Source organism: Trichosurus vulpecula, chromosome 3 (genome assembly GCF_011100635.1).
Source record: "Trichosurus vulpecula isolate mTriVul1 chromosome 3, mTriVul1.pri, whole genome shotgun sequence".
Classification (NCBI taxonomy): Eukaryota; Metazoa; Chordata; class Mammalia; order Diprotodontia; family Phalangeridae; genus Trichosurus; species Trichosurus vulpecula.
Window position 1 is genome coordinate 209,737,164 of NC_050575.1, and position 24,035 is coordinate 209,761,198.

The window sequence follows — 24,035 nt, forward strand, 5'->3', positions numbered from 1 at the left end:
ATCTGAGCCTTATTTGAAGAGAACCAGTAGTTCTAAGGGGGCAGCTAGGTGGCACAGTGGATGGAGTACTGGGCCAGGAGTCAGGAAGATCTAAGCTCAAGTAGAGCTTCAGACACTTACTAGCTGTGTGAACCTGGGCAAGTCACTTGATCCTATTTGCCTCAGTTTCCTCATCTGTAAAATGAGCTGCAGAAGGAAATGGCAAACGTCTCTAGTACCTTTGCCAAGAAAACCCCAAAAGGGATCATGAAGCGTTGGACATGACTGAAAAACTACTAAACAACAGCAAAGTAGTTCTAAGATGTAATAAGGTAAAGACAGAGAGCATTGCAGGCATGCTAGAGAGTCAATTTGACTGGAGGGTGAGTGAGAGTATAAGGGTTGAGTAAGCAGTGGGCAATTAGCCTGGAAAGACTGTAGAGGAGGCTGAACTTTATCCTAGGGTCAGTAGAGAAAGTAGGCTAAAGTTGAAATTGGGATCTCCTGACTCACATTCCTAAGGGAACATTCAGTGATCTCTTTTTATATTGACCCTTAGATTCTGATTTCTATTTCATTGCAACAACTTTACAATGATCTTATCATTTGAATATCTGTCTGAGACAGAGCCAGAAAGAATCCTAGGCTTTTGCAAATAATGGCCCCCACCAAAAACCAAAGTGCAGTTTGTGCATATACATCCCAGTGTGGCCTTCTGGACTCTTGTCAGACTTTTCAGCCACGTTAGCACACACAGAGATTTATAGACAATCGCAACGCCTTCTCCACCTTCATTCCTTCTTTGTAGAGGAGGAGCCTCTGCATGTGAAACATGGAATTGATCTGTTTTTTTCTCCCTTTCCTATATCCTTTGTCTCCAAGGATGATACACTAGGGAGGGGAGAAAGATACATTTGGAAATGAAGGGGATATAACTGGAAGCTATCAATAAAAATTGGAAAAAAAAAAGCCAACAATAGCATTCTAATAGAAAGGGTGGGAATAGATTGCTTTATAAGTAGATAAGTAGAACACTGAATAAAAATAAACATCTCCATCTCCCAGCAAGAATACCTGCCTGCTGGTATTAGCTAGGTTTCCATTCCTCAGCATTGAATTTTATTTAGAATTATTATAAATACAGCTATAAGTATTTAAGCCAATTTCCTAGGCTACAATTTTAGTTAATCAACAGTCAATAAACATTTATCATACACCTGCTATGTGGCAGGCACTGTACTGCATGCTGGGGGATAGACATACAAAAAGGCAAGAAGGCCCTGCCTCTACTTAAACTCCAGTGAAATCCAATTATTTCTAGGATCAAATTTAAACTTGTGTTTGACAGTTAAGCCCTTTGCAACCTGGCCCTAATCTACCTTTTCAGCATTATACTCCTTATGCTTCTTTTTTCATTCATTGTACTTCTATCCCTACCATAGTATTTGGCATGTGGTAGGTCTTAATAAATGTTGATTGATTGATTGAGTTGCCCATTCTGCAGTTCAGCCACACTGATCTTTTTGATGTTCCTCATAACTCTATCATCTCCTTGCTTTTGCCTATCATCTCTTGGGATTTTCTCCTTCTTTACCTTCAACTCTTAGAATCATTTTGAGCTGTTTTTACAACTCGGCTCAGGTGCCATTTAATTGCCTTTTCCTCCCACCCCCCATCCCTACCCCTACCAAAAAATAATTTCCTTGTGTCTGTGTCATGTATACTTATATGTTGTCTCCCTAGACCAGGGGTGGAGAACCTGCAGCCTCAAAGCCACATGTAGCCCTCTAGATCCTCAAGTGCAGCCCTTTGACTAAATCCAAACTTCAAAGAACAATTTGGATTCAGTCAAAGGGCCAAACTTGAGGATCTATAGAGCCACTTGAGGCCTCAAGACCTCAGGCTCCCCACCCCTGCTCTAGATGGAATGTAGATTCTTCGAGGGTTGGGTCTATTTCCCTTTTGTCTTTGTATCTCTTGTACCTGTTAGAATGTCTTGGCACATAATATGTGCTTAATAAATGCTTGTTGAATGATTAATTCCCGGATTACTATTCAGAATTCTTGGGAAACTGTTAATTTGTTTTTTAGTTAATTGTTGAACTTTTTCTTAAAGCTGTACAAACCCAAAGTAAGAAGACCTTAACCAAGCCTAATGTAAGGAATGTTGTGGTGGTGGATGGTGTGCGCATTCCCTTTTTGCTGTCTGGCACTTCGTAAGTATGAAACTTGTGTGTTACTTCCTTTCTCTAAGACAGCCACAAGTGGTTGCTACTAGTGGTGGACTGATGTCTTCATTTTGAACAGGGCAAAGTAATTCTCAAATAGCTTAGAAAGAAAAGGATTCTGACATTCTATAGGTCACCTGTGACAGAAATCTTTCAGAATGTTGGAAGCCAGAGTGAAATGTAGCAAATTAAGTAGCACTTTGGCTCACTTCAGGTCTAAGATTATTCTGGTTTCAACAGAGAGAGCCCTTAGGTCATGGAACCTCACCCTTGGCTGTCTAAACAGCTGTGAAGATACCAGATTAGTTTGGGGCACTGATCTTGGACTCAAGGTGGCTCCAGGGGCATCGTGGGCAAAGACCGTCCCAGGCTCCCTGGAGTTTTTGGTCATTAGGGGCAATTCAGAGATGTTCTGAACCTTTGCTTATCTAGCTCACTCTAGCTCTACACCCATGGCATTTGGCTGGATTGTATTGAGTCAAGTGATTGTCCACCTTGCTGATTCTACTCCTTTTCAATAAAAGAAGCCTAGTTAGGTCAGAAGGGAGCACATAAAAATCTGCGGAGAGCAGAAGAGAGCTAAGCGAATACAACTCTGTTCAGATTCAGTTAAGAGAGTAATTTATCAGGTTTTCTTCTGCTTTTGGGGCAGGAGTAAGAAGTCCCTGTTTTCTAAGTGTCTTGTGTTATAAGCTGTGAGATGTTGAAAGTTGGGAATGTTGACCTCATTTTCCTTTAGAAACAATGTTGTAACTAGTAGTTAAAGTTTCTAGGGTAGCCCGTGGAAGCCTATTTGACCTAAATTGTATCTGAGCGATAGCATTTAGTGTAGCCATGTAAGCACTGTGTTTAACATCACGCTAAGTTCTTGGAAGAATAATTTCTAGCAACAATTACTACCTTGTACTGGCACGAACTCTGATACAACCCTGGCGAGAGGTAGGTTTTTTTCTTTCAGCCCTGGGCCTCTGGATAGTAGGGAGAGCATTCTCAGGAATTATCCCTTCATAAGAAATATATGCCAAGATAGGTTTTGTTGAAATGGTTCACTGACTTCAGGTAGTAGGCCGGCCAGGTAGTAGCTTTTTTAAACTTTGGTTCAATTCGAGGTTCACCAAAAGTTAGTATTTGCTTGCGATTGGCTTTGGTTTCAGCAAATTAGTTTAGACTTTTATTTCATAATTTAGTTCAAGTCCTTGTTTGAGGAAGAATTGAAGGATGAGTTAATTAAGTATCTAATTCTCCACTGCTAGATACCTTCACTAATGGGAGGTGGTGGGGGAGAAGAGAGAGAAATTCTCTCCTCTTCTACTACCTCTGCATAGGGTCTCACTCTATGACTGCTCCAAGCTTTGACTGCTTCTTCAAAGCTTAGCTATTTAAAATTCCCAGGGGAGTGAGTAGCTAATTTATTTTCGCCAATGAAATTGTTTTTTTTTCCCCATCCCGAGGTGTTTTCATCTGATAAAGGGATCAGGGAATAGACTTCAGTTTAACACCTCTTTAACACCTTCTGTGAGAGATCAGCTGCAGACTGGAGGCTAGGATTAGGGGAAGAACTGCCTCCTTTACTATATTTTGCTTGAAATAACAAGTGTTCCAAATGCACATATCAAAGATAGGGGTTTGAGAATTTCACAGACTTTACCAGAGTAAAGTTATTTATGCAGCCCTTACCCCACCCACCCCACCCCCGGAGGTAATATAAGGATCAGAATAAAATATATTGGCTTCTTTTCCTGCTTGCCTCCCATTCAGTGCAAGTGATTGGTTATTGAGAAGGCTAGATCCAAAATAGAGGTAGAGAATTGTCCAACAGAAGCTTTTAGAAATAGACTTAAGAAAACCAAAGAGAGGATGAATTGATAAACCTGTGTGTGTGTGTGTGTGTGTGTGTGTGTGTGGAATAGAGCAATAAAGGTTAACAATTCTCAATGGACAAATAGTTTTGGCATTTTAACACTGGAACACTTAAGTGTTTGTCAAATTATTCTATGACTAAGAATGAAGGGATGAGTTTAGCTTTAGAAGTTATAGAGTTATTGGTTGCTGTCTGATCCAAAGAGTGATTTCAAGAAATTCATTGGCATTGAGTCTCCCATTACAAACTTATAGTAGGAAATGTTGGCTTAAATAAACACAGAGCCTTACTACCCTTAGAGAAATTTTTGTATTTCATGCTTAATAATAGTGATAGAAAATACATTTATTATGTGCTTACCTTGTGCCAGGCACTGTGCCTAGGCTGTATAAAATACAAGAACAAGACAGCCCCATCCACTCAAGGAGCTTACATTCTGATAGGGGAAGACAAATCATCAAGGAAAGCTGGAAAAGGGAGGTGGGTCCTTGTTTGGAGGCAGGGCTGCTGGTAAAGAGATGGAATGAAATTAACATGACTAGCAATCCTCATGAAATGGTGGTCCTGGCCAGGGACCAACCATTAGGAGAGCAGGATCTAGGGCAGAGGCATCCTGGGGCAGAGGGAGGTGGGAGAAGGCACTGCATACAGCAGCATTTTTTTTAATTCTTTATATAAGTGTTCAGTAGCAGTTGAAGTTTTCCTGGAGCTTAACTTACTACATCACTTCACTCCAGTTTCCTCAGTGGTAAAATGAAGATAAATAATACATATGGTTCCTACCTCACAGGGTTGGGTAAGAAGGCTTGGTAAAATGGAAAGGGTTGTATAAATGTGAGCTCTCTTCTTGATCTCCTTGGTGTTGAATTGGTGCATTTTATTTTCCCCAGATACAAAGATCTGATGCCACATGATTTGGCCAGAGCAGCACTTAAGTAAGTACAGCCTCTTCGTTCTTTCATCATTCATCCATACTTCCTTCCTTCCTTCCCTCTCATTTCCAATCTTGACATTTTGCTTTGGCCCTTTAATAAGAATGCCATGTATATAGTATAGTTTTTAAATTACCATATCTAAAAAGTCAGTTCTTCCGTTTCTGTGCAATACATTTCAAAAGTCTTTTGATTTTTCCTTCACAACATCCTGCTCCTTCCTCTTCACTACTCACGGCTGCTACCCTATTTCCAATTCTTGTTGCCTTTTGACTAGACTCTAGCAGTAGCTTCCTAATTGGTCTCCCTGCTTCTAGTCTTTCCCCTTTCCAGTCTTTTATCCATAGAGCTACCAAAATAATCTTCCTTAAGCACAGGTCCAACTATGTCACTACCCTGCTCACAAATGCTCAGAGACCTATTAGCTGTAGAATAAAGTTCACCCTGTTCACTTTGGCATTTAAAGCCTCGTATAGTCTATATATGGCTTATCTTTCCAAACTTATTTCATATTCCTCCCTTTTGTTGTTCCTTGCATTCGACATTCTATCCCAGACTCCATGCCTTTGCATATCTGTTCCCCATGCCTAGATGTCTTTCTTCCCTCCTCTCCACCTCTTAGTATCCTTGGCTCCCTAATGCTACCTCCTCTGAAAAGCTTTTCCTAATCCCCATGGTTAGTGCTCTCTCCCTCAAGTCACTTTGTATTGACTTATCCTTGGTTATGTTATATTCTCTGTCCTCTCCCTGTCAGTGCAGATGTCATATTCTCTGTTCATTCCCTACACCTCAGTGAGATAATAAGCTCCTTGAGGGCAGGAACTATTTTGTTTTTATCCTTACATTCCCATTGTATAATAATTGCTTAATTAATAAATTGCTTTAATTGAATTGAAAAAGAGAATAATAAAACAATAGGCTTCTAGGATATTCTGTTATTTTTCACTTGAGAAATTAAGTTGCAAATTTAATGTAAATAAACTCTCACGCAGAACTCACAGAAATGTTTGTGTGGATAGGGGAATTATTCCATACTGTCCTTCTCTATATGTCAGTTGTGTTATAACCAATGTTGTGCTCCAGGAACTAGCAGGAGTGCATAACTCTCCCTACACTAGAGGTAACTCAGGAAGCTGAAGATCTTATACATAACTGCCTTTTGTGAGGTTCAACAAACTCCCCTTCATTGTGTTTACAAAGTAGATTCTTAATATTCTTGAATTGGCTTGAAGTAATAAAGATACCAAGCATGAGGTACTACGATGGGAACAGTATTCCCTCCAAATGAGAACGTTCGAATAAAACACATATTTGCTAATCTGATAATGTTTCTAGATAATTGTGTATCTTGTAAACAGTAGGAAGAATTATTGTGGTTATAGAAACTTTAACAGACTGTACAGATATTAACTTTTCAAAAACTAGTATAAGTGCCATCTCCTTCATGTGTCTTTTTGTGAACATTTCAACCCAATGTGACTTCTCCCTTCTCTGAATTCTAATAGCATTTATTAGTTTTAATATGTATAATTTAGGTGTATATAAATATATCCCAATAAATATCACATGCATCATATATATTTCTACCTATAAGCCAAGAAACCCAGAGAGATCAAGGAGTTACTCTAAGTTGTCTGGTGATCTAATGAGTATAAAAAGAATTGTAACTTTGATTTTTACTTAGTTTAAACAAAATATTCATTATGACCAAGAGTTATAAATAATCAAAGAGTAGGCAGGTAGAAATCATTCACATACATAAATAATTCTCAGTAGTACTGTTGGGAAGTTAACCTTTTTCACTTGGATGAATATAAAAGGTTGATTTATTCTTAAGAGTTACAGCATAGGGCAGCTGAGTGGTACAGTAGATAGAGCACTGCCCTGGAGTCATTAGGACCTGAGTTCAAATGTGGCCTCAGACACTTACTGGCTCTGTGACTATGGGAAACTCACTTAACCCTGATCACCTCAAAAAAAAAAAGTTATAGCATGACATCTGAGACCAGTAAATAGATCTCCAGTTTCTGTGAGCATTCATTGGGAAAACAGTAGTTATCAGAAATTCTGTTTACAAACACTTTTCAACATTCCACTTGTTTTGTTAAGTAAGGAATACTTGTACTTTTGGATTATGGAACAGTGCATAACAACATGCTTTCCTTTAGTATTGAGTTAGTATGACAGAGAAATCTAGTAGAATTTTTGTGGCTATTATTTAAATTTAGGAATAAACTTCCATTTGTAGTTTTACAAATATATACTAACTGCTTAGTAGTATTTATTGTTGTTTTCATTTAAATACTTAGTTCCCAGAATTTTTATTCTATTGAATATTTTGTTCAAAATGTTATCCAGCACCAGAATATTCTCCCTCATTTCCCAGAATCAGAGACATTATCTCAGCATGAAATTTTTCCCATTTGGGAAAAGTGCCACTTGGTACCCCCTGTCCTGTATTCTCTATTCATATGTTTGAGCTAAAGATTACTTCAAGAATAGAACACACATTTCTGGTTTTTTTTTTCTTTTTCAGGGGCTTGTTACATCGAACCAGCATCCCAAAGGACAGTGTTGATTATATTGTCTATGGTACAGTTATCCAGGAAGTGAAGACAAGCAATGTTGCTCGAGAGGTAGGTAAAACAAAGCTGTATAGCTAATAAATCCCATAGGACAATAAACACGATTTTCACTTGGCTGTTTTCATATTTTAAAAAGGTTATTTATTTATTTAACTTGAAAATAAAATGGTGTCAAGTATTAAATAGTAATTTTGATTCTTAAAATCCCTAATACATATTGATACTCTGGACCACGATACTGTTCTAACAAAACCTGAGCAAGGAAGGAGATAGAGGTGACATGCAACTTTCAATGGATATTCAAAAATATAAAACACCCAAACTAATAGAACACCAAATAGAGATTTTGCATAATCCAATCTGAGAAAAAGAAATAGAACTACCTGTAAGGGAACTATCAAAGAAAATATATCCTGGTCCTGATGGATTCACTAGAGAATTCTGTCAAAATTTTAAAGAACAATTAGTTCCAATGCTCATTATTATCAAAATTGAGAAAGAAAGCACCATATCTTATACCTTCCATGAGACAAATATAGTCCACATACCTAAAGCAGGGAAGGATAAAGCACAGAACTGTAGACTGATACTCTTAATGAATACTGATTCAGAATTGTAAATAAAAACCTTTCAGACAGATTATAGTGATTCATCCAAGAAATCATTCATCCTGACCAAGTTGAATTTATACCAAGGACTCAAGGAGGGTTCAACATAAGGAAAATGATTAATATAGTTAATCATATTAAAATAAAAAATTCTAAAACTACATGTTTATCTCAATATTTGCAGAAAAAGCCTTTGACAAAAGTATGGTACCCATTTATGCCAAAAACTTTGTAAAGTATGGGCATAGAGGGACCTTTTTTAAAAAGTATCATGAAAAATAGTAATCTAAGATATAAAGGCAAGTATCATATTCAGTGGAGATACCCTGAAAGCTTTCCCAGCAAATAGAGGAGTAAAGCAAGAATGCCCATTCTTCTCACTATTATTTGATATAGTTCTGGAAATGCTAGCAATAGTAACAGGACAGAAATAGGTAAAGAAGAGCTAAAATTATCCCTGTTTGCTAATGACATGTTGGTTTACTTAGAAAATGCTAGGGAATTAGCAAAGAAACTCATTACATAAAGTAATAGCTTCAGCAAAGCTGGATGCTACAAAATAAACCCTCAAAAATCAACTTTGCTTTTATATAATAACAAATTTAAGAAGCAATGATAAAGAAGAGAAATCTAATTCCAAATAACTACAAAATATCTGAGGATCAATCTGCCAAAGCACACATTTTTGATATAGATTTAGTTACAAAGTGTTCCCTAAAGAAATATAGAATAATTTAAATAGCTAAAGACTATTCAGTGGTCGTGATTAGGGTGTGCCAATATAATAAAAATGACAATACTTCCAAAGTAAATTAATATTTTAATGCTATACCAGTCAAATTGTCAAAGGGATATTCTATAGAACTTGACAAAATAATAACAAAATTTATTTGGAAAAGTAAAAGATCTGGGAAATTAAGGGAAATAATGAAAAGAGGTAGGGATGAAGGGAGGATGAAATAGACTTCGAGCTATATTATAAAGCAGCAGTCATCAAAACCATCTGCGATTGGTTAAAAAATAGAGAGGTAGAACAGACTGGGCAAGGGAGAATCAGAAACAATAGATCTCAATAACTCAGAATGTGATAAAGTGGAATACCTAAATGACTTAGGAAAGATAAAACTGTTGGGAAAACTGGAAAGTAATCTGGCAGAAATTAGGTTTAGACCAACACCTTACACCATATTCCTTAATACATTTGAAATGAATACATAACTTTAATATTAAAAATAATACCATTAAAAATTAGAAGAGAAGTAGATCATAGTCTTTTCACAGTTGTGGGGTGAGAGATGCATTTTTAACCAAACAAGGGACAGAGATCATTACACAAGATAAAATAAATAACTTTTGATTATATGAAATTGGTAGGCTTTTGCACAAACTTTTAAAGGTTAGTTAATTGCTCACTTTGATCTGACCAATCCAAATCATGCTCTTAGTTTTCTGTACTTTTAGTGTACATTACAGAGTTGGATGTTGGCTTTAAAAGGAACAGGAAACATTACCTAACATCTCAGCTGATGTGGAAAATATTTCGTTTGTCTTTCATGATGGAATGATAGAGGTCATGGAAAGGGGTGACTTTAGGTAGTAGATTGTAGGTACCCTTGGTAATGCCCTATGTAGCAATTCCTATAATTAACCCAAGTTTGCAGTTTGGGCAGGCATTTCATCAAGTTGCATAAAGAAACCCATCCCAGCTTGCTTTTTTGCCTATCGTCCTTTGGCTGTATTCGTTGATGAGTTATTTTTGCCTATTCACATGGTTCCATGACCAGATGACACTTACATGAGGGAAATTCTCAGGAGTTTAATTTTAACTTCCTAGCATGTTTCAACTTTATACCAGTTGGCATGATGCCACCATGCTTTGTCATTGGAAACTCAGGAGAAGGAGAATAGGACTTCAAATTTCCATTGCTGCTTACTTATTTCCTACAATCAGTATGTCACTTTATATAATGGAAGGTCATATTGTTCAGGCTTTATATTACAGTGAAAGTAGCTGTTTCAGTCTTTCCCAAAGCTGGCTCACAAACTCTTTTGAGCCAAGTGGGTTGTATGCCCTAGATTAGAGTATTGATTTAGCATTCCAGATGCAATGCTTATTAAATATTCAAATAACTCATCGAAGTTTACAGCTATTCAATGTGCATTTATTAAACAGCTTTTTCATAAGAAGCAAACAAGCTTTAACACTCTGTGCCAAACACTGAGCTAGGCACTGAAGAGACAAAGAAAAATGAAACAATCCCTGCCCCTAAGGAGCTTTATGTTGGGGGAGACACCAAGGAGGTATATAAATATGGAGAAAATAGATATAGTAAATACAAGATAATTTGGGGTGGGGAGGGTACTAGGAGGTGGGTGAGAGGGACGCAGGAAAGACTTCATTGAAGAAGGTTTTAAAAATTAGCTTGAGCTAATTTTTAAAGGAAATCACAGATGAGGAGGGACTCTATTTTAAACATGGTGGTCAGTCAGTGAAAAGGGACAGAGTTAGAAGAGGGAGTGTCATGTATAAGTAACAGCAAGGCTGTTTGATTGAACCTTAGAGGCTGTGAAGAGGAGTTGTGTATAATAAGTCTAAAAAGATAGGTTGGGGCCAGGCTGTACCTTATTCTAGAGACAATAAAGAACAACTAGCAGGCAGCTAGGTGGCACAGTGGATAGAGTGCTGGGCCTGAAGTCAGGAAGACCTGAGTTCAAATACCGCCTCGGTCATTTACTAGCTGTGTGACCCTGGGCAGACCACTTAACCCTGTTTGCTTCAGTTTCCTTATCTGTAAAATGAGCTGGCGAAGGAAATGGTAAACCACTCCAGTATCTTTGCCATGAAAACTCCAGATAGGGTCATGAAGAGTTGGACATGACTGAAACAACTCAACAACAAAGGAAGTATTGAGTAGGGGGTGATGTGGTAGTACATACAAATATGTATCTATCTGTATACATATATGTACATATGTGTGTGTATACACACATACATATTGTCTTCCCTCCTAGAATGTAAGCTCTTTGAAGGCAGTGATTGTTTCATTTTTCCTTTGTATCTCCAACACCTAGCACAGTTCCTGGCATATAGCAGGTGCTTAAATGGGTTGAATAGAGATTGGAGAGACTTGATGCAGGAAGTAGTCAGTAGTCAGTAGTCCAGACAAGAGGTGATGAGGGCCTGAATAAGGGTATGCAAAGACAGAAGGGGATAGATGTAAGAGATATTGTAGATGTAGAAACTATAAGAATTGACCACTGATTGCCTGTGTGAGATGAGAGAAAGAAGTTGAAAATGACTCTGAGGTTGCAAACCTGGGTGATTGGAAGGATGGTAGTGCCCCTCCACAGAAATAGGGAAATTCAGAAAAATTAACTTGGGTTAATTATTGTTTTGGAGAAAAGATAATGAGCTCTGTTTTGGACATGTTAAGTTTGAGTTGTTTATGGGACATCTATTTTGAAATGTTGAATAGTAGGTTGGAGATATGGGAGTAGAGGTAAGGAAAATGAATTTGGCTGGATGTGTGGATCTGGAAATAATCTTCCTGGAATGTTAATTAAACTCCTGGGAGGTGATGAGTTCACCACTAGAGAGACTGTAGTGAGAAAAAAGAAGAGTTCAGGTCCAGGCCTGAACTTTGGGGGTTCCCCAACAGTTAATGGGACATGGCATAGATGATGACCCAGAAAAGGAGAGTGAGAGTAGTTAGTAAGATAGGAGAAGGACCAGGAGAGAGTAGTGTCATGAAAACCTAGAAAAGAGTGAGTATCCAAGAGGAGAAAAGAGTGGTCAACAGTGTCAAGTTCTTTCTTTATAAGGAATTGTTCTTGTGTTTTTCAAAGGCTGCACTGGGAGCTGGCTTCTCAGACAAGATTCCTGCTCACACTGTCACTATGGCTTGCATCTCTTCCAACCAAGCCATGACAACAGGTATGCTTACTTCCATAATTTTTTAGCTGATAATTTCAAAATTAAAAGCCTTATCTTAGTTCCTTGTTCAGGGGGTAGGTAGCTTTTACCTAAGACCATAATTTAGGAATTATATGAGTTATCCTTTAGATGGTTCTACTTTAGTTGTTATTCTTTTTCTACCTATTCCTTTTTTAATCCTTAAATATATATATATGTGTGTGTGTGTGTGTGTGTGTATATATATACATACATACATATAAATTTAAATATAGAGATTTCTATCTCTCTCTCTCTCTCTATTTCTATATACAGTGGAGAGCTAGCTTTGGAGTTAGGAAGAACTGAGTTCAAGTACTGCCTAATTGGATGTGTGGCCCAAGGCGAGTCATTAAGATTATAAATCACAAAATAGTTGCAACCTATTTTGGTAGAAAGAATTTCAGATAGATAACCAGGAGTTATCCACACTCATGGAGTTAGTAAGAGGGCAATCTGATTAAATGGAAAATAGAAAAAGTACATACATCAACAAACTACTAAAATTTCCTAAGAAAGTATAACTGAAGTAAATCAAATACAAAAAGACTGAAAGAACCTAAAAACCTCTATAGCTAACAAACACTTGATTTCTTTGCTAAGTAGAGAGAGATCTGAGCCAAGGGCAACAGCAATTTAAAATATAATCATGTTGTTAAAATCTTATGGTGGATGGTTTAAGATGAGCAATATAAGCAAAGACATCTCATAGAGACACGCAAGAGACATGTTTACAGAAAACTTAACCAGATCTTCCAAGAGCATTTTTGTCACAAATGAAAAATGCCTCATCCTTGATACAGTGCTATCTGAATAATTGTGTCTTTGGCAATTATTAGTGCATTTCAAAAGCTCTCTAGTTCACCTCTTTGGGCTTCAGTGTTTTCACTGGATAATGTATGTAAAGCACTTTCTAAATCTTAGAGTTGTAGAAATGTCATCTATTATTATCTAAGGTCCCATTCAGCACTAAATCTTATGGTTTGCTAGTAAGTAGCAGAGCCAGAATTTGAACCTAGGTCCACTGACTACAAAAATTTGCTTGCGTGGTAAATGTTGGCCACCTGTTTGTCCTAATTTGTAGTATATCATCAATAAGTCCTAGCGTTTTCATGCTATAAAGGTACCTTAAAGATCCCTTTATTTTATTTTATTTGTATAAAACCTGAAATACTTTTTTAAACTTTGATCTAAGTTTACTAAGATTCCATGGACTTGATAAAAGAGCATTTAATATGAATCAGTAAATAAAACACTGTAATTGCTGCAGTAGACTTTGTTAGAAATGTACATGTTGCAGAAAAAAAATTATTAAAAAATAGCTTGATGCCTGGGTTCGATTAATATAAATACTGGACAAGAATAGTGTCACAGGAAGCTTTAAAAACATCTGTTTTTATTAAGTCTGGGGCCCTAACTCTTCTATCCTCCCAGTCTTCCTAGCCCATATCCCACTGGAACAGGATATGGGTTAGTTAATAAGGCCTCAGTTGTCTCCTGTAGCTGTTTTGTCATGGACATTTCATCCAGGTAATGGGTATGTAAACAAAGCTCATAAGAAATATACAAATATAAAAAGCTATAAACATTAATAAATTACATCATCACAAAACAGAGACACTTCAGAAGGTGCTAGTAAAGTAACTGTATCCCCCCCTCATCATATAAGAATGAAAACAAAGAGCTGGAATTAAAGTTGAAGAGTCATCATCAAAATGTGTCTTAAATAGATTTATTTTTGTGCTATTTGATTCTGTATAAGACTGCTTGTTTTTCGGGCAATACCTAATTCCCAAAGGAAAAAGAAAAGATGAAAAACAAAAAAACCCCAAAAAACAAAAAAGAATTTTTTTTTAAATCAAATGAAAATACAAGTTTGTCATACTTGGCAAAAAAAAAAAAAACTTGTTTAAATGTTAATGAAGTATTCTATAGGAAAGAATTTCTAAAGATACTTTTATAAAAAGAAGTTATTTTAAAAAACTATTTAAAAGCTACATTCTATAAAAAATATGCCTTAGAAAACACATCTAAAATTAAAAGACTGGATTGCTTGAGAAACAAATTCCACCCCACCCCCCTCAGGGTTTATGTGTAGACATGCCTTAATAGAAGATAAAAGCACTAAACACCAAACACTAATAGTTAAGAAGACAAAAGTATCCAGGCAAATTGTCAATCAGCCCAATGCCAGACCCTTTATTTTACAGAGAAAAAAATGAGGCTCAAAGAAGTCACATGATCTGCCCAGGTTGATATGGGTATTATTAGTGATAAAGCCAGGACTAGAGCTCAGGCCTCCTACCTGCCAATGTGGTCTCTTTTATGCCTCATCATTTCTGTTTCTCAACATCCACATAGAACAATAGGAAATAACATTAAATTGCAGAAGAGATTTTTGGAAGTTAGACAAAAGAAAAAATTTCTTGACTATGAAGGATTGCTTAACATTGAAATTAAAGAAGAAATTAAAAGTTGTAGATCATCTTCCATGGAGATTTTTGTGTAGGATGGGCATCCATTTATCTGATTTGGGATACATAAATACAGTGTGGTATAGAGGCAGGGAGATTAACCAATAATTGGATGACTGAGGAGGCTTTTCTCGTGAAACACATTTTCCGCTACTGCATTGACTTTATTTTGTATTTTTAATATTACATTGGCTGGCTTTATAAAGAGTATATATTTAGTTTTAAGTTTTCTACTGTGCTGATCATCTGATATCCTGGTAAGCAGTTTCAGTGACCATGGACAGTCCAGACAGCTGATGTTGAAATATACTACCCGCCTCCAAGAGATAGGTGATGGATGATGGCTAAATGAGGCAGCTACTTTTTGACGTGGCCATTGTGTGAATTTGTTTTGCTTGGCCAAGCATATTTGTTACAGGGATTTTATTTTTACAGGGATTTGTTGTTATAGGGACTTTATTTTTCTCTTTTTCACTTTTGAGGGTCTCTATAAACAAAGAAAGAAAAGAATTTCATTACACCATTTTTTCAAGTACACAAAAGAAAACAGGAAACAGACAAGCAGGACAGCTTTGAAAGGTCCATGCTGCATTTATTATCTATTTAAAAGGAAAATCAAAATGTACATAATGGTTAACAGTTTTCACATTTGGCTTTTTCTGTTCTGCTTTATATATGGAAATGCTTATATTATTTGTTGTTTAGGTTCAGATTAAAAAGTAAAAATTTAATTGTATGATGATACATTGTCAATAAGAAATTTATGTCATATCCTCATTATTAACCCTCTCCTATAGGATTTGGTTTGATTGCTTCTGGCCAGTATGATGTGGTTGTAGCAGGTGGTGTGGAGTTAATGTCAGATGTCCCTATTCGACATTCTAGGAAGATGAGGAAACTGATGCTTGAGTTTAACAAGGCCAAGACCCTGGGTCAGCAACTGTCTCTAGCTTCTAAATTCAGACTGAATTTCTTAACACCAGAGGTAAGATTTTTAACTTCTCTGGAGAGACCTCTGGTTGTCAGTTAAGTTTGTTTGAAATAATATAAAGGTTGGACTTTGAGCATGCTAAACACTCATAAAGGAAGATCTTGTTGGCCACAGTAAAAGCTTAATTATTTAGTTGAACATGCAAAAAAAAAAAAACAAACCTAGTAGATGCTGAGGATCTTCATTGTTCAGGTGTTGGTTTGGGTTGCCATAGAAACTATAGCATGTGTGTATATATATATATATGTGTGTGTGTGTAGACACACACACACACATATATATACATATATGCTCTGATTTTCAGAGAGCTTCCTGTTTCTTCAGTTATAAAACGTAACCAACAAAACCTATAGGTAATAGTTCTTCCAAAGAGAATAAGCAAAAGTCATGTTATGGGACTTCTCCCCACCACTTGCTGGGTGGTTGCTGTCAAATGGTCATCATTGGTCCTGACTCTCATCATTCTTCTCTTCCCAGCTTCCTGCTGTGAGTGAGTTCTCAACCAGCGAGACGATGGGCCATTCTGCTGACCGACTGGCTGCCGCGTTCTCTGTTTCCCGCACGGAGCAGGATGAGTATGCCCTTCGTTCTCACAGTCTAGCCAAGCAAGCCCAGGAACAAGGACTCCTCACTGATGTTGTTTCCTTCAAAGTTCCAGGTGAACACAACTTGCCTTTTCTCTTACAGGAGAATGCAGAATGAGAACTAGCTGCAAAATCCCAAGTCCTTTCCTCAACATAGACCTCTTTTTTTGAAGTACATCGAATATTAGTCCCACCAGAAATTACTAGTCTTGATATCTTAAAACCTGAAGAGTTCTAACTATTTCATTTCAGTCTTTCTCCATGATTTTCGGATTATAAGAACCCATTATTAATTGGTCCCTTCTGCGTTTACAGCGCTTGCTTCCTGCTGTGTTCCTGGAGGTAGTGTAATAGAATGAGCGTGGTCTTGGATTTGGAAAACCAGAGTTTGAATTTTGGCTCTGTCAGAATTCTCTTTATGTTTGTCAGAGTACGTAATCTCCATCTGTAAAATGGGAATAATGATTCTCATCATACTTATCTCACAGGGCTCTCGAGATCAAGCAAGTGTTTGAAAGCACTTACATTATGTAAATATAAGGTGATAGATATTATTGATGGTGTTATTAGGCCAACAGGCTATATATATGGCACAAACTTGGAGTCAGGAAGACCTGAGTTCAAATCCAGCCCTGGATAGTTACTGGCTGTGTGAACCTGGGCGAGTCACTTTGCTTTAGTTTCTTCATTTGTAAAAAGGGGCTAATAATAGCAGCTACCTCCCAGGGTTGAGGATCAGGTTAGATAATACTTATAAAATGCTTAAGAGTGCTTGGCATGTAGTAAGTGCTATATAAATTGTTAGCTATTTATTTACACATCAGACACATGCCCTTTCTTTGTAGATTGCTGATTTACATGATGGAATTATGTTACTAATAATTCAAACTTTAAAAGAAACAACTTTTTTTCTTTAGTCCTTTAGGTTTCCCCACAAACATCCTGATGTTTTAATTTTGTTTTAAAATAGGTTCATTCTTTAGGTCTTACAAAAATCCTCGTGTTAATTGGCTAAGCTTGGCCTAAATTTCGTGTTTTGGGGATCTTTGAAGCTCTCTTTTCTACAAAATGGCATCTGATGCTTAGTGTTCCTTCAAGTTGAAAATACTTTTTTTTTTAAACAGGAAAAGATACAGTTTCCAAAGATAATGGCATTCGTCCTTCCTCACTGGAACAAATGGCAAAACTGAAACCTGCATTCATTAAACCATACGGCACAGTCACGGCTGCTAACTCCTCTTTTCTGGTAACCACACAATATGTGTGTTTGTTGACATTTCTTGTACTTTTTGACTGGTAAAGATCTCAACTGGAACTGAAACATGTGCACACATGCTTATGAAACAGTAAAGGGTTAAGAAAGCAGCACCATACAAAATACAGACATGATAGAGGTCGTTATCAAGATAGTGTTATTACTGAATCATAGAAACCCTGAGTGGGAAGCCAGAATTTGCCTCCTTGCAGCTTCCACCTCTTAGTGCCAATTTTGTCCCCTACAGCAACACAAAACAAGTTTGCTCTAACTTCACCATGACCCCCATTCATATTTTTAAAGGTGTCACTCATGGCTTTCAAGTTAAATGCCCTGCTTCCTTCAGGCTATTATCATATGCTGTGATTTTCAGATTTAACTCTCTTGATCACCTTCCTCTGAATATACTCGTTTGTCAATAGCCTTCTTAATATACGATGCCTAGAACAAGACATGGTGTTCTAGAGTCAGTGCAGCAATTTCCTCCTTTCATCTGGGCACTGTTAATACAGGTTGAATGCATTAACAAATTTAACATCTGACACACTCTTGTCATATAACAAAAACTCCCAGGTCTTTTATGCATTAGTTGCCTTCAGGCCAAGCCTTCCCCCTGTGCAGTACTTAGGTCATTGATTTTTATGAACCAATATTCAGCATAGGTGTTGTATGAACACATATATTTGATGGTATCTGTGGTTGTATCAGTGTGGGAGACATCTGCTGTGGGAATTCATTCCACCAAAGTGGATGGCTCAACAATCTTCTCTGATTTAAGGGATTACCTGAGGCACAAAAAAATTAGACCTGAGGTCCCATAGCTAGTAAGTGTCAGAGGTAAAATTTGAACCCAGGTCTTTGGCATCAAGCCTAGCTCTCTGTCCACTATGCCATAGTAACTCTAGATCAGGGAATCTTAACCAGAGGTTGGTGAAACTGGTTTTAAAAAATATTTTGATAACTGTATTTTAATGTTAGTGATTTCCTTTGTGGTCCTGTTTTTTATTTTATGCATTTAAAAAATTATTCTGAAAAAAAAAATTGAAAAATAAAAACATTATTCTGAGAAGGGATCCATAAGCTTCAACAGCCTGCCAAAGTGGTCTGTGATACAACAAAAGTTAAGAACTCTTGCTCTTTGTGAATACATACATCCCTGTTAAAATGTTGTATTTATATTTGCAGGCCATCATAACAACCTAATGAGATCACTTTGAATCCTTATTGTTACCCAATGCATTAGCTATTCTCTCAACTTTATTGCATTTGCCTATTTGTTAAACTTGTCTTTGTTCAAATCGCTGCTGGAAATTTTCCCCAAGGTGGAGTCGATCACCAAGCCCTTCAGTTTGCTGTTAGTACCCTCTGTGTGGGCCAGAGGCATTTAACCTTTTGTGTCATGTACCTTTTTGGCAGTCTGATGAAGCCTATTGATTCCTCAAAATATTGTTTTTAAAATGCATGAAATAAAATACATAAATTACTAAGGAAACAAATTATATTGAGATGAATGTATCAGACTATTTTAAAAAACAAAACAAGTTCATGGAGATCAGGTTAAGAAGTCTTGATCTAAGCTGACACTCATCCATTAATCGATACTTATTAGGACGTGATGGTTCAATACACTGATTCTGCCTCACTGAGCTTATTTAGCCCATGTTTCTCCATTTTATTGGAAGAAATTTGGGAGTAGCTGTTGCCTTTTAAGTAAGGTGTTTTTAGCGTCCCTAAACTGCATTTAAATTTTTTGTTTAGTCTTCAAGTTTGGTTATCATTATTTTCATTTTAGCTAATTTAGTCATAAACTATTCATTAGAAGTGTGGCTATGATTCAGACGTATTTATAGTTTTATACTCATTTGCTGCAAAAGTTTTACTCTCAGGGATTCAGGTGCCATAAGTACCCAAAGCTATTACAGAAATGGAGGCAGTTTTGAGAAGGAATTTCTCAGGTCAAAGAACACTTAGTCTCTCTCATCCCCAGAATTCTCAGAAGAGAATTTTCCACCTGAAAATGTGGAAACATGTTCTGCCTCTCTTTGCCCACAGTCTACTATTTATTAGAAACAGACTCTAGGGTTTCAAATCCCATCAAAAACTCCTCTGTCAGAGATTTTCTGTGGAAAAATTAGGTGGGAAGGTTGATGGGTCCAGGGGCCAGATATTTATCCAGAGCTAGCTGTTCTTTCTCTATTATAATTTGCAACCATATAGCAGCCTAACTCATGACTGCAACAATCTAATTTCCTCTGCTTGGGGCACCTGGCACAGAATACCAGGAATTTTACAACTCAACCCACAGCAGTGGTTCCCCCGGCAAACTAAACCTTTTCTACATATGTTGGGCAAGTCACTTAACCCTGATTGTCCTGCCTTACCCCCTCAAAAAAAAAAAAGAAAAAAACTCTTACCATACCTCTAACCTAATAAGCAAGGGAACTAACTTTTTCCCTAGTGGGGAGGCAGTGTAGTATGCAGTGCTTGGTTTTTCTGAAGACCTGGGTTCAAATTCTGACTCTGTGTGACCTTATGACTTCTCCTCTTTCACTTTCTTCATCTGTAAAATGAGGGAGTTAGATTAGATAGCCTTTAAAAAGGTCCCTCATAGCTCTTAGGCAGTGATCTGGGACCCTTTCTGCTCTGACTGTGATTGTGTAATCTCCCAACTAAAGTAGCCTACTGGAGATCCACATTGATCCTAATTAATGTTCTCTATGCCAGCTTTCTCATTTTGAGTGCCTTCTAGGTGCTGAAAAAAATAGAGAGTTAAATGAAAGACTCTCTGTCCTCAAAAAACCCTTAGATTTCTTATCATAAGCACATATACCCACTGATGCACACACTAGTTGCAAAATGCACTCAGTAGAGTTGGTGTGATTAAATACTAATATACAGGGAAGAGAAAAGGTTGGATTGTATGTGTGTGGGATTTCAAATCCAGAGCACAAAAGGGATATTTAAGCTGTAATTTCTAGGTCCTTGGAGTATGATGGTTCTGGTATTGTGTAAAACTGCAGACAAGCAAGGAACAAGTTCGGAAGCTTAGGGAACAAGTTCTATTTCAAATTCCAATGTATGGTGAACATCAAGCACCAAAAAATGGCCATTTCCTAGCCAACAGCCTGCTTATTTGAAGGAATATTTGATAAAAAATATAGTGTGGCATAAGAGTGTGGCCTTTTCTTTTAATTTATGGTAATGTGACTAGATGATATCTTAACTCAAAGAACTGTAACAGTGAGCTATAAAAATGTGGTCCAAGATATCATGTAGGATGTGTAATTTGGCTTTTGAAGAATTCACAATGGAGTGACATTTCCATTTGAACTCTTGTCACCTGCAGCTATTTTATTTGAAGTGCAATAAGGACTGCATTTAGGTAGGTGTTTTGGCTTCCTGATGTCATTGCATGTCAGGTTAAGAGTTTAGGGCTGTCTTCGAGAGTACCCTGCATGCAATAGTCTCTGCTTCCTGCTCGCAACTTACTTAGCTGTTCTTGCTACTCCCTTCATCACTGCTTCCTACCATTGCAGAGCCTAGATGTGAGAAAGAAGCTGCTTAGAAGACACAGGGGCAAAGAACAGTTTCAAAGAAAGATCCCAGGATATGTAGAAAAGGTTCAGTATGCTGGGGGAAACACTGCTGTGGGTTGAGTTATAAAATTCCTGGTATTCTGTGCCAAAAGCACAAAGTTTTGATTCTGATCTATGAAACAAGGTATGCTTTTTCAAAAGTCTCTAGTGGATGAAATGAAATTTTTTGCACATCCTTTGTTCTTTGTTAACCCAGCTCTCAGATAAACGGTTATAAAATATTCTTAGGTTGTAATTTAGTGGCTGATGAAACTAGATAAATGAGTTATCAAGTGTCATTGTCACAGCACTTTTCAGAGAATAAACTAATTCTCAGTTATCCTATAGACACAGTAGGAATTATTTGCCTGATTCAGAAATGGGATAAACAAAGGAGGTAAAGGAGCCCATTTAGGTGACCTAATCACTCGGTACTGAGACCAAGAATTGGACTGTCTTTCTGGTTGCTATTTCAGACCGATGGAGCTTCAGCAATACTGATGATGTCAGAAGAAAAAGCTTTGGCTTTGGGCTATAAACCAAAAGCATACTTAAGGTAAAATGAAATGTTAGACTGAATCATCACTATTTCCATTTTTTATTATCGGAGCTAAGACAGTATTTTTCTGCCTAGGGATTTTGTGTATGTGTCTCAAGATCCAAAAGATCAACTTTTACTGGGGTAAGTGGCAATATTGCCTTTGGATTTAGTTAGCAATTTTTAACATGGCCAGGTTTTAAGTACAAGAAGTGACCTGTTTAGATACTAATTGTATTATAACAGTAATCATAATCTCATAATCCCTTTATTCCCTCATTCTCTCTCCTCTTAGTCATCTCTCTAGTGCACATCCTTATCACTTCCACTGGCGTTTTGCAATAGCCTCCTGATCAGTCTTCTTGTTTCCAGTCTTCCCCTTCTCTAATCCACTCTCCACATTGCTGCCAAATAGATACTTCCAGACTATAGGTGTCTGCCATGTCAACCCCCTTACCCTTACTCCTAGTTAAAGAACCTTCGATGGCTCCCCTTTACCTCTAGAATCAAATACAAACTCCTCTATGTAGCATCTAAAACCTTTTACAACCTGGTTCTAAACTACCTACATCATCCCCATTCATACACTCTGTAGTCTGAAGACCAAACTGACCTTCTTACTGCATCTCACATGTGACATTCCCTCTCCTGTCTCTCTGCTTTTGTCATGTTGTCCCCCATACCTGGAATGAATTCCATCTCACCTTTGCCTTCTAGAATCCCTAGTTTTCTTTAAAGTTTAATATATGAGGCCTTTTCTGAAACCCCTATCCTAGAGGCTTGTTATTTGCCTCTCCCCCAAATTGCCTTGTATTTCTCTCAAGCGCATGTGCTTATGTGTGTGTGAGAGAGAGACAGATGGATAGACAGAAAGAGACACACAGACACACATCTTCCCACATGGTGAAATATGAGCTCTTTGAGGACAATATCTTTTTCATTTTTCTCTTTGTATCTCCATCACCTAGCACACAGTGTTTGGCATGTGGGTCATATATAGGTGTTTATAGTAAATGCCTGTTTGTTGATTTATTGATTGAATAATAATTCCATACATATGCTTTCAGTGTTTAAGGTGGCAGATCTGTTCTGCCCTGATAATGCCAGTTGTAGGGTGGCAGACTGTCTGAGGGATGGTCCCACCTCTGAGAGAATACTGGTACTGAAGAAAGAGGGTCAGCCTACTCCAGCATGGAAGTAAATGGGTTTCATTCGGAGGAGCTTACTCACAAGACTAGTCCTTGGTGGCCAGAGGGCAGAATGATGGGTCACCCCACCCCCCACCTTTAGGCCAGGCCAGATATTATATAGAAAAAGAATTAAGAAGCCAGAGTGCCAGGGATGGCCCATGGTCCCATGCAAGTTTTCCCATGGGCTAGAGCTGCTCTTTACTGTTTACATTAACCATGATAGTAGAGATCACATTCTTATACTCTTGTTCCTACTATATAGGGTTGGAGGAACAGAGTAGTTTGGTTTTGTGGTTTTACCAATGTGTAGGAATTCCCTCTCATTGTGGGAAACTCCCCCTACCAGTGGAGATCATTGACTTGTCTATAATTTCTAATCTTGGAGACAAACCTGGGGCATTGAGAGGTTAAGTTATTTGCCCAGGGTCACACAGTTAGGATGTGCCCACTGCCGTCTATATATGTGCATAGCACTTGATAATTTACACTGCTTTTTCACTTCTATTTTCATCTTCTTTGATCCTTATGAAGTAGGCGGGGTCTTTAATTTTCATTTGAGAGATGAAGCAGCTGAAGCTCAGGGCAGATAAATAGGGGACTTAGCCTAAGGCTCAATAATGGGCCCAGGACTAGAATCCATATTTTCCTGTAGAAACAAAGGTATAAACGATAGCTAGATTACTAGGCAAACACACAGGAATTTTCAATTTATAGGGCAGATAAAGTGCTTGACATTTACAATGAAATATTATTATAATTCATTAAATAAAACAGAAGTAATTAAAGTGAATAATTAAACAAAACAAATTCAATACAAGTGATAAAGAATTTTTCTATATATATATATCAAAGGCTGGTGCTTGAGGAAAAAGCCTAATTATATGATGAAGAGACTCAACTGGAGACGAGTAAACTCTTGAAGGAGATGTTGGAGCACTCTTCAAGCATTGCTTCTTTATGTATCTCATTTAATTTTTAAATTTACAACTTGTCTTTACTAACCCTTTTCTGAGTCTGAAGAGCCATGATTTACATGATTTGGGTCTCTAAAGCAAAAACAGACAGAAGTGAAGGAAATACTCTTCCTGGGAGCCCATGCAAAAGTAGACAGTGCAGAAGGAGGAATAGGGCTAAAGAAATGTGGATAGACACAGGAGAAACTTGTCCTGAGTTGGAATTAACTGACCCAGCAAAGGAGGAGGAGAGCATCAAGGGTGTGGCAGAGAGAGGGCCAGCCCCCAAGGCAGGAAGGCCCTGCTTTGTGCCTTGCCTCTGTCACATAC

At 37.5% G+C, this 24,035-nt stretch overlaps 1 protein-coding gene across 2 annotated transcripts in view; it reads left to right on the forward strand.

Moving 5' to 3' along the window:
- HADHB (hydroxyacyl-CoA dehydrogenase trifunctional multienzyme complex subunit beta) overlaps positions 1 to 24,035 on the forward strand; it is a 42,077-nt gene that overhangs the window by 10,539 nt on the left and 7,503 nt on the right. For both annotated transcript variants that reach the window (XM_036749560.1, XM_036749559.1), the window contains exons 4-12: positions 2,096 to 2,195; positions 4,959 to 5,003; positions 7,537 to 7,636; positions 12,040 to 12,127; positions 15,417 to 15,604; positions 16,088 to 16,268; positions 17,319 to 17,440; positions 21,501 to 21,580; positions 21,659 to 21,706. In XM_036749560.1, coding sequence (XP_036605455.1) covers positions 2,096 to 2,195; positions 4,959 to 5,003; positions 7,537 to 7,636; positions 12,040 to 12,127; positions 15,417 to 15,604; positions 16,088 to 16,268; positions 17,319 to 17,440; positions 21,501 to 21,580; positions 21,659 to 21,706 — 952 coding nt within the window. The remainder of the gene's footprint in view (positions 1 to 2,095; positions 2,196 to 4,958; positions 5,004 to 7,536; positions 7,637 to 12,039; positions 12,128 to 15,416; positions 15,605 to 16,087; positions 16,269 to 17,318; positions 17,441 to 21,500; positions 21,581 to 21,658; positions 21,707 to 24,035) is intronic.